Below are 15,233 nucleotides of genomic sequence, written 5' to 3'. Positions count from 1 at the left end.
AAGTGATGCAGGGTGGATCAGGGCTCTGGCATAGGGCCCATCGGGTATGTAATGAGGGGTGGAGCAGGTCTGTGTGATGGGGCTGGGTGGGTTCGTAACATGGGGTGGAGCAGGTATGTCGCACGGGGCTGGGCAGGGATGCAATGCTGCCTGGAGCGGGTCTGTCTCACGGGGCTGGGCAGGTACGTAATGCAGGGTGGAGCAGGACTGTCGGTGGAGCAGGACTGTCGAATGGGACTGGGAGGGGACTTAATGTGGGGTGGAGCGGGACTGTGGCACGGGGCTCGGCGAGTACATAAGGTAGGGTGGAGCGGGACTGTGGCGCGGGGCTGGGCGGGTACATAAGGTAGGGTGGAGCTGGACTGTGGCGCGGGGCTGGGCGGGTACATAAGGTAGGGTGGAGCTGGACTGTGGCGCGGGGCTGGGCGGGTACATAAGGTAGGGTGGAGCTGGACTGTGGCGCGGGGCTGGGCGGGTACATAAGGTAGGGTGGAGCTGGACTGTGGCGCGGGGCTGGGCGGGTATATAAGGTAGGGTGGAGCTGGACTGTGGCGCGGGGCTGGGCGGGTAAGGAACATGGGGTGGAGCAGGACTGTGGCACAGGGCTTGGCTAGTATGTAAGATGGGCTAGAGCAGGACTGTGGCATGGGGCCTGTCGAGTACGTGGAGCGGGTCTGTCAGATGGGACTGGGCGGGTACGTAACAGGGGTGGAGCAGGATTGTGGCATGGGGTCTGTTGGATACGTAATGTGGGGTGTCGCACGGGGCTGGACGGTGACACAATGCTGCCTGGAGCGTATCTGTTGCATGGGGTTTGGTGAGGACTCAGTGCTGCCTGGTGCGGGTCTATTGTATGGGGCTGGGCAGGTACATAACGTGGGGTGGAGCAGGACTGTGGCATGGGGCTGAGCAGGTACATAACGCGGGGTGGAGCAGGACTGTGGCATGGGGCTGAGCAGCTATGTAACATGGGATGGAGCTGGACTGTTGCACGGGGCTAGGCGGGTCCATAACGTGGGGTGGAGCAGGACTGTGGCATAGAGCCTGTCAGGTTCGTGACGCGGGGTGGACTGGGACTGTGGCATGGGGTCCACTGGGTACGTGATGCTGAGTTGACCAGGACTGTGGCACGGAGCCTGTCGGGTACATAACGGCGGGGGAAGTGGGGCTGTTGGATGGGGCTGGGCAGGTACGTAACGTGAGGTGGAATGGGTCTGTTGCAAGGGGGTCAGCAGGTATGTGAAGCGGGGTGGACCGGGACTGTGGCACGGGGCCCGTCAGGTACATAATGGGGGGTGGAGCAGGTCTGTCGGACAGGGCTGAGCAGGAACATAACGGGATGGAACGGGTCTGTGGCATGGGGTTCATTGGGTACATAACGTGGGGCTGGACGGGTATATAACGCGGGGTGGAGCAGGACGTGGGACGGGGCTCAGTGGGTACATATTTCGGGATGGACCGGGACTGTGGCACGGGGTCCGTTGGGTACGTGATGCAGAGTGGACCGGGACTGTGGCATGGAGCCTGTTAGGTATGTAACAGGGTGTGGTCCGCGTCTATCGCGCAGTGCTTGGCGGGCACTTAATGTGGGGTGGCCTGTGACTGTGTGGCCTGGGGCCTGTCAGGTACGTAACGGGTGGAGCAGGACTGTGGCACGGGGCTAGGCAGGTATGCAATGCCACCTAGAGAGGGTCTTTCGTATGGGGCTCGGCGAGGACACAATACCACCTGGAGTGGGACTGTTGCATGGGGCTGGGAGGGTACGTAATGGGGGGTGGAGTGGGACTGGGCGGGTTCGTAATGCGGGTTGGAGCAGGTCTGTCACATGGGGTTCAGCAGGTACATAACCCGGAGTGGAGCGGGACTGTTGGACAGGGCTGGGCGGGTACGTAACCCAGAGTGGAGCGGGACTGTCGGACAGGGCTGGGCAGGTACATAACCTGGAGTGGAGTGGGTCTGTCGCATGGGGCTCGGTGAGGACACAATGCTGCCTGGAGCGGGACTGTCACACGGGGCTTGGCATGTACATAATGCAGGGTGTGTACTCTGGCAGGAATGTGTGAGTGCAGTAGGAGTATGAAATACGGTAACCCAGGACTTTGAACATTCTGGTATAGTGTTTGACCAGTAGAGGGCACAAGTAGCATGCCACATCCGCAATCATCAGTTAGGGAGCTCTGGCTGTTTGATACTGAGGCCTGGTCCAGAGTGCAGGGGGGAGGGAGGAGAGCTAAGTCGGTCTAAGTTACGCAACTTCAGCTATGAAAATAGCATAGCTGAAGTCCACGTACTTAGAGCTACTTACTCCAGTGTCTTCACTCTGGTAGGTCAACTGCTGCTGCTGCCCCTTCGACTCCACCTAAGCTTCTGGCTCCAGTGGAGTACCAGAGTTGACAGGAGAGTGCTTGGTGGACGATTTATCGTGTCTTCAGTAGACACGATAAATCCACCCCTGCTGGATCGATCGCTCCAGAGGTAAGTGTAGACATGCCCTGAGTTGTTCACTCAGTGGAGGCAAGAGATCCGAACTGAAGAGGGACCAGAGGAAATCTGCTACGCGGCTGTCGTCTCCCCCTGCCATACGGCTGCTCCACTGCCTGCCTGCTCAGGCAGCTCTAGGTGCTGCAGCACTAGGAATGAGAGGAATGTCTTGCACCAAAGACACTGCTTGAGGCATAAAACAATCCTACAGGGTTAGGGGTTAGACACAGTCAAGCCAGGGCGCTCACAGGGGGGAAATAATAGATTTTCAACCAGAGAAGTTCTATCCAGATCACCTTAGAAGCAAACTATGTATCAATCACATGCAAAATCATAGAATCATAGAATATCAGGGTTGGAAGGGACCCCTGAAGGTCATCTAGTCCAACCCCCTGCTCGAAGCAGGACCAATTCCCAGTTAAATCATCCCAGCCAGGGCTTTGTCAAGCCTGACCTTAAAAACCTCTAAGGAAGGAGATTCTACCACCTCCCTAGGTAATGCATTCCAGTGTTTCACCACCCTCTTAGTGAAAAAGTTTTTCCTAATATCCAATCTAAACCTCCCCCACTGCAACTTGAGACCATTACTCCTCGTTCTGTCATCTGCTACCATTGAGAACAGTCTAGAGCCATCCTCTTTGGAACCCCCTTTCAGGTAGTTGAAAGCAGCTATCAAATCCCCCTTCATTCTTCTCTTCTGCAGGCTAAACAATCCCAGCTCCCTCAGCCTCTCCTCATAAGTCATGTGTTCTAGACCCCTAATCATTTTTGTTGCCCTTTGCTGGACTCTCTCCAATTTATCCACATCCTTCTTGTAGTGTGGGGCCCAAAACTGGACACAGTACTCCAGATGAGGCCTCACCAATGTCGAATAGAGGGGAACGATCACGTCCCTCGATCTGCTCGCTATGCCCCTACTTATACATCCCAAAATGCCATTGGCCTTCTTGGCAACAAGGGCACACTGCTGACTCATATCCAGCTTCTTGTCCACTGTCACCCCTAGGTCCTTTTCCGCAGAACTGCTGCCTAGCCATTCGGTCTCTAGTCTGTAGCGGTGCATTGGATTCTTCCATCCTAAGTGCAGGACCCTGCACTTATCCTTATTGAACCTCATCAGATTTCTTTTGGCCCAATCCTCCAATTTGTCTAGGTCCTTCTGTATCCTATCCCTCCCCTCCAGCGTATCTACCACTCCTCCCAGTTTAGTATCATCCGCAAATTTGCTGAGAGTGCAATCCACACCATCCTCCAGATCATTTATGAAGATATTGAACAAAACCGGCCCCAGGACCGACCCTTGGGGCACTCCACTTGATACCGGCTGCCAACTAGACATGGAGCCATTGATCACTACCCGTTGAGCCCGACAATCTAGCCAGCTTTCTACCCACCTTATAGTGCATTCATCCAGCCCATACTTCCTTAACTTGCTGACAAGAATACTGTGGGAGACCGTGTCAAAAGCTTTGCTAAAGTCAAGAAACAATACATCCACTGCTTTCCCTTCATCCACAGAACCAGTAATCTCATCATAGAAGGCAATTAGATTAGTCAGGCATGACCTTCCCTTGGTGAATCCATGCTGGCTGTTCCTGATCACTTTCCTCTCATGCAAGTGCATCAGGATTGATTCTTTGAGGACCTGCTCCATGATTTTTCCAGGGACTGAGGTGAGGCTGACTGGCCTGTAGTTCCCAGGATCCTCCTCCTTCCCTTTTTTAAAGATTGGCACTACATTAGCCTTTTTCCAGTCATCCGGGACTTCCCCGGTTCGCCACGAGTTTTCAAAGATAATGGCCAATGGCTCTGCAATCACAGCCGCCAATTCCTTCAGCACTCTCGGATGCAACTCGTCCGGCCCCATGGACTTGTGCACGTCCAGCTTTTCTAAATAGTCCCATCTTCATATTAATAGCATTTAGGCTTGTAAACCTCTGGCCCCTGCTATACTGTCATCAGAATGGCAGGGCCTTTGAAAGGCCTAGAGCATCCAACATGAGCTTGGAACAGAAAAGATTAAGGAAGATTGTTTATCCACTGGAGTAACACATTTTACTCACATGTACAGCAGCAATCAGGCTGAATAAGAACTGGACTCAACTTCCAGGATAAACTAGTCTGTCCTTCTGTTAATCTTTTCCCCAGCTGCCTAGAGCCTGGGACAATTCCCATGCCCCTGCAAGCTGCCATCACTTGATTTACCACTGGCACCAAATCTGTCTTGAGAGAAGACTAGGGAACACTATTGTCTTCTCCTCACCTCAGTCTAGCAGCCCATCCACAATGGGGACAGCCATCCTGCTGCAACTTGGGGCCTTTCAAGTTCGCCATCCACCACAAGCTTTGGCGAGAAGAAATCCTCACAGAGTCCATTTCTTAAATCTTTTAGTCAGTTGTAGACCACTCACAGTTTAAAAAATAATCCAGGCACTTCACATTTAAAATTATATTCTCGCTGTAGAGTGGGTCTATGCAACAATCCTAGTGTCAGGGAGGATACTGGACAGACATCTCACTCACCTTGAGATGCAAGCCCCACCCACCCCTAGAATAATAGATCTTGCCAATGACGTTTTTCCTGGAAGAGTTAGAAGTCTGCTGCCATCTGTCTGCAGTCATTCATTTCAATGGTGGTGTAATTCAGAGAGTGTCTAAAAAACATGTGAAAATGCGAGAAGGTTAGTTGCTTTGCTCCTTCATAGAGGGTAGATAAAGAGAGAGCCCCTAAGCATGCAGCCTAATACAGTCAGGGTCTCATGTTCAGCAATTCTGTTGCCCTGGCTTTAGAATTACTGTAAAAGCTAACCCAAATCTTCATTTAAAAAAAACCCTCCTAGTCCTTATAGTTATGCTGACAACCTTCCAACTATGAATTAAATGCAACTAGTGGACACCATTGTTCTCCTAAGTCTGCAGACAAAGCTCAGAGGTATCCACTATCCCCATTCAGCTTATGAATGTTAACTCTGAGGCCTTCTAACAGCAATGCATATAACATTATTAGTTTCAAGATATTCAAGTTGAGTATGTATCTGACTAATTTTTTAGGAATTATTTTTTAAGGCTATATCTAAAATTCCTTTTTAAAGAAATGTTAAAGGGTTTTTCTCCTTCCTTATTCAGATTTAAGTATTTTTTCAGCCCATGGTAGATTGGGAGAAAGTAAAATTGATTAGATGGTGTCCTGTCAAAAATACAAAATAAAAATATTTGAACAAATGGGGAAGAGTTAGTGAGAAAAGAACTTCTCTGCTCTAGTTACAAATAGTGTTTAAAATACAATATTTTTCAGAGCTTTCAATGTGGATAACATCAGCAAAGCCATCCAAGAACCTGTCTATCAGTGATACCACACTAACAACAGGAAGATGTTTTTGCCAATACAGACTAACACAGCTACCATTCTGAAACAGGGAGACTGAGACTCTTGGCAGTAGCCAGAGACGGGAACTAGTTGTTAGCGTCAGTCCCCCAAAGTGGGAAGTCACATCTCTCCTGCCCTTCAAGGGAGAAGAGGCAGCTCCTCCCTAGTGCTAAGAGAGTCCCCACCCCAACCCCGGGTGCCAGGAGCCCCCACACTTCACTACCGTCACCAGGCCCTCCAGCTTCCCCTGGCCAAAACATAATGGCAGAAGTTATCAGTACAAGCATTCCGAGCAGGAGAAAACAGACTGAGTTTAATATGGCACTCATGGTATTCTTTACACTGATCATATACTGAATTCCTGGAAACCCTCCATTACAAGATAACCTGAAACTGATGGAGGAGCTGTAGTCTGCTGCACCAGGGGATCCCCACCACTCAATTTATGTCCAGCCTCTTGTAGAGTGCACAGGTCTTTGGGTAGAGCATTAAGCCCCACACTAATGGCAGGATCATTGGCGTATGATGGGGTAGGGAAGGAGTCACTCGAGGCTCCCCCGGTACATAAGGCAATGGGCAGACATGATGGTTTCTTACCTTTTGAAGTAAGAGATGGCTACAGCGACTAGTGTGAGTGTGAGCAGGATAGATCCCAGGACAGAGAGGGCTATTTTCCAGGCTTGGAAGGAGGCTGTGGGAAAAGAAGGGGAGACAGGTAGAGACTTGGCTGAATTATGTAAGGTATTGCTCATCTAGAAGATACTGCACTTCAGGAGAGCAAGGTTCCTTATAGTGAACGCATCAGTGACGTATACAGCCCTGTCTTTCCACCTCACTGGGCTCAAGTCCCTGGAAAAAACTCACTACACAGCATTATTGTTTTAACTGTAACTCACTTTGAATTGCTGTTGGTCCTGGGCGGTGTATTGTTTTACTGGGGTGCTGCGGGCAAAAGACGTGGTGGTACAGCCCCATATGGAGCCCTCCCCCCATTTTGAATCCTGTAAGATCGGGCGTATCCCGAGGGCTACAATGAAGCGTTGCTGTGCCATCACCAAACAGGACAACGTTCCAAGCGGAGGGAGGGTCATTGATTGTGCTCTTCGGAGTGCATGCCACTGGCTGCAGGGCTATTGGGCTGCTTTGGCTGCCTGAGGCTAGGGTTTGCTGAATGTGAACTCACTGCAGGTTAGACAGTGCGGGTTGTGACTAATTTTGTATCTTAGCAAGGCCTTTGTATTCTATTCAGGGCCTTATACCGTGCCCATGGTCAGGGTAGCAGAGTGCCTTCCAGCAAGGCATGCAATCCATCACACTGCTTTCTGAAAAGACATGGTCTTTTTCAGTTCTGCACTTTGCAAGACTACTACAGAAGTGACAGGACTAGCATGTCACCTTTAACTTCAGAGAAGCTGTATCTTCTTACTTCCCTCAGGCCAGGCCCCATTGGCTTCTACCAGACCAGTTTGTGGGGTCGAGGGTCTAGATGTCACCTGCTTTAGATCACCCCCCTCCCCCACATCCTCATTCAATGCCAGCTCTGTAGAATATCCACCATGGATATTTTACAGAGCTAGCATTCTAGATCCAGAGCACTCGAGCTTGTGGGTGAATCATTGTGCCAGTTTTCCCTTTACTCACAGCCACTCTGTGACGTTGACACTGCGTTGTCCAGAGCGACACACTCTTTGTTTGTTTTAAGTACTCTCCCATCCACGGAAAAGGGATGAGGGCTGGTGGTGAAGTCCCTGTGCCAGTTTAGGATTAAATGCTGCTGCTCTGGTGACTTAGCCCACACCTGACCTGAAAGCTGCAACATGGAGTCTGTGCAGGTGAAGTTGAGCTCTGCTGGGAGGCAAGGAAGAAAAGAGATTCTGGTTCAGTTTGGATGGGCTGCCTTTTTCCTCCCCACCCCCATAAATCAGCAAAATTCTATCTCAGTTCAAAAATTCATGAGATTTCACCACCATCAAATCCAAACCAGTGTGCTGCAAACGCAAATCCTGGCCCCCAGCTCCATCAGGGCACTACCTCCCATCAGCCCATCTCAGATTTCATTCTGGAGAGGTGCTAGGCCAGGCCATAATCAGGTTCCCATTCCGAGCTCAATTTTAAGCCCTCTCTGCTTGGTTCAATGTAGAAAGGCCAATAGGGATACAGCTTGATAAACAGACATGGATAGAAAGTAGCTTCCAAGTTACCAGCTTTACAAAATAAAATATGAGCAATTCACTTCCTAAAAAGCAATAGTTCTTACGTGTCTCCAGAGCTGGTGTGGCCTACCTGTTCAGATGTGACAAGTAACTGAGTGCCTCTGTTAAGGGGAGGCCCAGTCCCTGAAGCCTTCACGGGGACTGATTTCCAGAAAGTGCTGAGCACCTACCATCTGGAAATTAGGCCCCTTTAAGATGTTTCAAGGAGGGCACCCAAAGTGATTTTTCTTCTGAACATTTAGGCCTTTGAATTTATTTCATGAACTCCTCAATGGGATAGAGTCTATAGGACCATTTCTGCTCATGTATGATGCTTGTTTAGGGAGTCATTCAACACAGATTTTTGAATGCCCCCTCTCCTGGTTACATTGCATTAACATTCACCACAGTTTTGATGAGCTTTACCATGCACGGAACTCTGGGCTGACACTCCAAGAGGGGGTTGTACCAAAAAATTGGCTTCAGGTTGATGCTTTGGCCAAATCCCAGCCAAAGTTCAGAGAAGGCATTTGGCAAAAGCCTGATATCAAAATACCTGTTCCAGGCTAACCAGCTAGGAGCAGGAGTGTTTCCCAAGGCACAAGTAGCAGTGCTTTACTGCTATTAGAGTCGGTGGGAGCTGGCCACAAATGGCAGGTCACTTTGCAGACCTCCTGCGAGGTGCTGGTACTCTCCCTGCGCTTCCTGCGGCATGGCAGGAAGGAAGGAGACTAGTTTTCCCCATCCTCCCTGCAGCACTGGCCATTTCTCGGTTATGAGAAACTCACATCAGATACTCCTCCTCCCTCATGTTCCTCTCCCTAATGGTAGATCCTGCCTCTTGCCACTTCCTTTGCCACCTACCTCCTGTTGGTCAGACCCTCCTAATGCGTCACACTCAGGAATTCCCTCAGACTGCCAATGCAAGAGGCCTCTAAGTGAAGCATGTGGTTTGGGAAGGGACCATTTCCTTTATCACCAATGGCTGCCCGTTCATCGCTCTCCACACACCAGGAACATAAAAGTGCCGCATCCTCCTTATTTCAGTAAGAGTATGTCGGCTGGGCTGCACTGGGGTTGGGAACAGGGGAAGGGCAATATGAGGTGGATTTTGGTAAAGGTGGTTGGGTTTGGTACTGACCGTGTAGATAGAACTGGGAGACACCGCAGGTACAGTTTTCCTCTATGGATTTCGTTAATACCTTCTCTATGCTGTCAAGCACCCTCTCAGGGTTTGGGGTCCACATAGAGCAATCTAGGGGAGGAAGGGGAGATGTTATTAAAATGAAGCTGGCCCTGGCCATTAGTCTACAGCCATACAACCCTGAAAGCATCCCATCTTCATAGAATCATACAGAATCAGGGTTGGAAGGGACCTCAGGAGGTCATCTAGTCCAACCCCCTGCTCAAAGCAGGACCAATCCCCAATTTTTGCCCCAGATCCCTAAATGGCCCCCCTCAAGGATTGAGCTCACAACTCTCAGTTTAGCAGGCCAATGCTCAAACCACTGAGCTATCTCCTACCCCACTGATCTCATCCTTGGGCCGGGTTGGGGCTGGTTACTACTTGGATGGGAGGTCCTGGAACTAGCCACAGTTAGAGGGTGAAGAGGACAAAATGGCAGAGCAGTTGTGAGGGGATTCCACCCTCCTCGTATTGGCCTGAGTTTGTCCATGGCGTTTATGGATCCACTGAATTCAGGGACTGGGATGAGAGTTGGATTTTCTACAGGCCAGACATAGCAGAGATGTTGATGTGGATTTACAGTCGCGTGTCACCACAAATGGCTGGGCTCATGCCAAGATTCATAAGGAGCTTCACTCCCTTTCCCCTAGGAGGTTTCTAATTTATAGGAACATCTGATATTTCTGCCTGTATGTGGGCCTCTTTTCTGGTTTTCCATAGACTTGTACACCAGCTTTACCGAATTCTCCCTAACCCCATGGTAACCTAGGTGCTAGTGGCAATGAAACAAGACAAGACAAGGGGATTAGAACTCCAGTCCCAAGCTTCCTAGCCTGGAAATACTGCACAAGATAGGGGAAGGGGAAAGCCGTGCTCCCCAATGGGCTGATGGACTGAGGCAGCTGTCTGACCACAGCCAGGGGGAAGCAGTTCCACCCATTCCCCAAGCAGGCTCTGGCTAAGACTCTGCTGAAATAATGGATTATTTGGCCGGGTGAGAGGCACCACAATGAGCCAGAGACATGGAAATCCATTGAACATAGTCCAGTTCCTGACAAGTCTCTTGCAGCAGAGCTGTAGGACACTCTCCTATGCGCTGTCGCCAACCTCTGAGGGGTTAGGGTTACGTCAAACACTTTGTTCCTGTTGCAGCAGTTAGACCTGCTGAGCTGGGACAGGGTGGTTTGCTTTTGGTGCCCCTGACTATACCCCAGTTATCACTAGAGAGACATGACGGGGGATTTCCTGTCATTGCTGAAAAGCAAATGGCCTTTCCACAGAGTGCTGATTAGAGAGGTGCCTGGAATTAAATACCTTGCCCTGCCTATCAACACCACCCCACCAGTGACAGGACTGACACTCCCAGGGGCCAAGTGGCATGGGGCCCCATCACCAGCATGAACCCCCACCTCATCTCTTAGTGCATCACAGTCCATGCTGACACGGTGCACTAATCATAGAAAATTAGAACATTAGGGTTGGAAGAGGCCTCAGGAGGTCATCTAGTCCAATCCCTTCCTGATCAAAGCAGGAGCAACCCCAGCTAAATCCCAGCCAGGGCTTTGTCAAGCCAGGCCTTAAAAACCTCTAAGGATGGAGATTTCACCACCTCCCTAGGTAACCCATTCCAGTGCTTCACTTCCCTCCTAGTGAAATAGTGTTTCCTAATAGCCAACCTAGACCTCCCCCACTGCAACTTGAGACCATTGCTTCTTGTTCTGTCATCTGTCACCACTGATGATAACCTAGCTCCATCCTCTTTGGAACCCCCTTTCAGGTAGTTGAAGGCTGCTATCAAATCCCCCCCTCACTCTTCATAGAATCATAGAATATCAGGGTTGGAAGGGACCTCAGGAGGTCATCTAGTCCAACCCCCTGCTCAAAGCAGGACCGATCCCCAGTTAAATCATCCCAGCCAGGGCTTTGTCAAGCCTGACCTTAAAAACTTCTAAGGAAGGAGATTCCACCACCTCCCCAGGTAATGCATTCCAGTGTTTCATTACCCTCCCACTGAAAAAGTCTTTCCCAATATCCAACCTAAATCTCCCCCACTGCAACTTGAGACTATCAAATCCCCCTCCTTCTTCTCTTCTGCAGACTAAATAACCCTAGTTCCCTCAGCCTCTCCTCGTAAATCATGTGCCCCAGCCCCCTAATCATTTTGTTGACCTCCGCTGGACTCTCTCCAATTTGTCCACATCCCTTCTGTAGTGGGGGGACCAAAACTGGATGCAATACTCCAGGTGTGGCCTCACCAGTGCTGAATAGAGGGGAATAATCACTTCCCTCGATCTGCTGGGAATGCTCTTACTAATACAGCCCAATATGCCGTTGGCCTTCTTGGCAACAAGGGCACACTGCTAACTCATATCCAGCTTCTCATCCACTGTAATCCCCAGGTCCTTTTCTGCAGAACTGCTGCTTAGCCAGTCGGTTCCCCAGCCTGTAGCGGTGCATGGGATTCTTCCTTCCTAAGTGCAGGACTCTGCATTTGTCCTTGTTGAACCTCATCAGATTTCTTTTGGCCCAATCTTCCAATTTGTCTAGGTTGCTCTGGACCCTATCCCTACTCTCCAGTGTTTCTACCTCTCCCCCCAGCTTAGTGTCATCTGTGAACTTGCTGAGGGTGCAATTAATCCCATCATCCAGATCATTAATAAAGATATTGACTAAAACTGGCCCCAGGGGCACTCCGCTTGATATCAGTTGTCAACTAGACATCGAGCCATTGATCACTACCCATTGAGCCCGACAATCTAGGCAGCTTTCTATCCACCTTATAGTCCATTCATCCAATTCATACTTCTTTAACTTTCTGGCAAGAATACTGTGGGAGACATTATCAAAAGCTTTGCTAAAGTCAAGATATATCACATCCACCGTTTTCCCCATATCCACAGAGCCAGTTATCTCATCATAGAAGGCAATCAGGTTGTTCAGGCATGACTTGCCCTTGGTGAATCCATGTTGACTGTTCCTGATCACCTTCCTCTCCTCCAAGTGCTTCAAATGGATTCCTTGAGGACCTGCTGCATGATTTTGCTGGGGACTGAAGTGAGGCTGACCAGTCTGTAGTTCCCTGGGTTCTCTTTCTTCCCTTTTTAAAATATGGACACTATATTTGCCTTTTTCCAATCATCCAGGACCTCCCCTGATCACCACGAATTTTCAGAGATAAAGGCCAATGGCTCTGCAATCAGATCAGCCAACTCCCTCAGCACCCTTGGATGCATTAGAGCTGGACCCATGGACTTGTGCATGTCCAGCTTTTCTAAATAGTCCTTAACCTGTTCTTTCACCACTGAGGGCTGCTCACCTCGTCCCCATACTGTGTTGCCCAGTGCAGCAGTCTGGGAGCTGACCTTGTCTGTGAAGACCAAGGCAAAAAAAGCATTGAGTACTTCACCTTTTTCCACATCATCTGTCACTATGTTGCCTCCCCCATTCAGTGAGGGTCCCACACTTTCCCTGACCACCTTCTTGTTGCTAACATACCTGTAGAAACCCTTCTTGTTACCCTTCACATCCCTTGTTAGTCCATTCATGCTAATGCATTCATTCTCCACACCGTCTGGTCCATATCAGGAGGGACACTCAGCAAAAGTATTTCCCCTCAAATCAGTCCAGGCCTCTCCCCAACCCCACACCACATGAGATGATAGCTCCTCTTACTGGGTGTCAGCAGGCACATGTCAAGATCCACAGCAAATGACTTCAGGGGGCAGCTGTTCTCCCAGCCAGGTGTAGGGTCTGAGATGGCATACGCCAGCGCAGCACTCGCATCACAGCAGGAGCAGCGGCTCAGAGACACTGGCCTGTCCCGAAGAGAAATGAGTCAAGTCTCACTAATATAGCATTTCAAGGGCTTCTTTAAGACACTCAAGCCACAGCCTCCCCTTCAGAATTCCAGCTTCTGCCAATGAGGGAGGCTCATCCAAGATGGCGGATGGCTTGCTAGGATAGGCATGTTTGTGGAAGGTGTTTTAATCAGCTTTTGCAGGTGTCCCAGAGACAGGATTAACTAATTGCTTTGACCCTGATGGGGAACAGAATATTTGAGAGTCTCTGGCCATAGGGAAGGCTATTTGGCTTTTGACAGCTTGATTCTGGTTGGAAGTGAGGTAACAACCCCAATATGGCCAACCTCCAGTGTTAAAAAATAATGAGATTATTCAAAAAACACCTTCATTTTGGAGTGATCATTTGCTGTCTGGAGTGTTTTCTGAGCCTTTAGGGGTCAACTGTTTCTCTACACCCCCCAGGACTAGAAACTTTTACACACTCTCACATTCATGCTCACCCCCACTCAGAGACTCAGAACAAAACTGCAAGGCTTGGCAACATTGCATGTCTATTCTCCCCAGGATGAAAAAGAATGTTTTTCTACCACAAAGAGAAGCAGTGCAAGCCAGATATTATTGTCAGGAAGTCAACCAGATAACTAAGTTACAAACAAGTGCCTCAGAAAGGCCTGGCAGGCTGATGGCCAGTGGCTCAGACACACCCTTCAAGAGGCAGAGGACTTCAGTGCCACTTTTCTAAAGCATCTCCTTTTTCCTTGACAAATACATAAGCAGCAAAGCATTTCAATGAACAAGAAGTGGGAGTTTACCCACTTTTTGGCTGAAATTTAAGAACTACTTCAATGGGTTTGGGAAGAGCCAAAGCTGATAATTATTTTCTGAGTTTTACAATGATTTGTGTTCTTCCATATGATGCAACAAATATCCCTTATGAAAAAAAAAAACTACAACATTTTAAAATCAAGAATAGGATACTTGTGTATAAAATTCTAAGCCCAGTCTATAGAATTCTATAGCAGAGATGAGATTCTATAGAAATTACTCTTAAAGATAGAAAATTTTACTTAATTACTAAATAATCCTATTGGTTTCTTTTCTATTAAGTTTTAGAGAACTTGTTCATCAGGGGTTGATGTTTGAGAATCATTTTACTTTACTTTCATTTCTTTAACAGTTTGCTTTCCATTATTATTTGCTATATCATAAGTGCAGTTTGAGCATGGTCGAGACTTATGGCTTCATTCTGCTTTGAATCAGTATATATATGACTTCATTCTCATCATGTTTTTTTATTCTAAGGGAGGAAAGACATCAGGTTACACCTGGTAGAGCATTATTGTTCCTTATACTACATTCTCCATTGTATCATCCTGTTCAGTTCTACAATTCTCATTACTTTCCTGTTTGGAGGGTATTAAGGTAGAATGCTCAAGGCTCTTGCAGCTCCATCTTCTGCCAGCCGGAGCCTCCAGGCACAGAAAACCTGGAGACTTTTAAAATGGAAGGCTCATAACATGTTTGAAGCCAGTAAATACGTCACCTCTCCTCTGCACAGGGCACAAAGTGCGATGGGCCGAGGCAGTTCAGCTGTCCTTTGCCTGTGCTAGATTCCCATGTGTACACCACAGCATCCACCAGGTTCTCTAGATTCACCATCATGTCAACAGGAATTCTTGCTTGACGGCTGTTGTACACTGCCACAGCGCTGGAGCCACGTCTAACAGATGGGGCATTCCTGATAAATGGCAATTGCTGATCTGAAAACAGTGGGGGATAAACTGGTGAGCAAAAGGACACTTTAGGCAGAGCAAAGTGACAAGCCAAGAGCAAGGAGAAGCAGATTTCATTGATGCCTCCCTGTTATGTCTCATGGCATATACACAGAGAAGTCAGATAAAACCATTAATACTCTTGCTAGAAGGTTGCAACGTAAGAACATAAGAATGCCCATACTGGGTTAGACCAAAGGTCCATCCAGCCCAGTATCCTGTCTACCGACAGTGGCCAATGCCAGGTGCCCCAGAGGGAGTGAACCTAACAGGTAATGATCAAGTGATCTCTCTCCTGCCATCCATCTCCACCCTCTGACAAACAGAGGCTAGGGACACCATTCCTTACACATCCTGGCTAATAGCCATTAATGGACTTAACCTCCATGAATTTATCCAGTTCTCTTTTAAACCCTGTTATAGCCCTAGTCTTCA

The 15,233-nt window shown here is 48.9% G+C and overlaps 1 protein-coding gene and 1 long non-coding RNA gene across 4 annotated transcripts in view; one reads left to right on the top strand and one right to left on the bottom strand.

The window, feature by feature from the left end:
- LOC311527521 overlaps nt 1-15,233 on the top strand; it is a 49,506-nt gene that overhangs the window by 12,921 nt on the left and 21,352 nt on the right. The gene's annotated exons all lie outside the window — the stretch shown is intronic.
- LOC311527520 (uncharacterized protein) overlaps nt 4,853-15,233 on the bottom strand; it is a 33,470-nt gene continuing 23,089 nt past the window's right edge. For 2 of the 3 annotated variants that reach the window (XM_084641594.1, XM_084641593.1), the window contains exons 9-14: nt 14,570-14,786; nt 12,899-13,041; nt 9,182-9,295; nt 7,490-7,696; nt 6,446-6,539; nt 4,853-5,135 (exon numbers count right to left, since the gene is read on the bottom strand). In XM_084641594.1, coding sequence (XP_084497720.1) covers nt 5,072-5,135; nt 6,446-6,539; nt 7,490-7,696; nt 9,182-9,295; nt 12,899-13,041; nt 14,570-14,786 — 839 coding nt within the window. In that variant the 3' untranslated portion in view covers nt 4,853-5,071. The remainder of the gene's footprint in view (nt 5,136-6,445; nt 6,540-7,489; nt 7,697-9,181; nt 9,296-12,898; nt 13,042-14,569; nt 14,787-15,233) is intronic. The other variant, XM_084641595.1, reaches the window with a different exon arrangement.

Source organism: Lepidochelys olivacea (assembly GCF_965140295.1).
Source record: "Lepidochelys olivacea isolate rLepOli2 genome assembly, chromosome: 10".
NCBI classification, from domain to species: Eukaryota; Metazoa; Chordata; order Testudines; family Cheloniidae; genus Lepidochelys; species Lepidochelys olivacea.
Note: the sequence above shows the minus strand (reverse complement) of the source record. Positions and strands in the feature narration are given on the sequence as shown.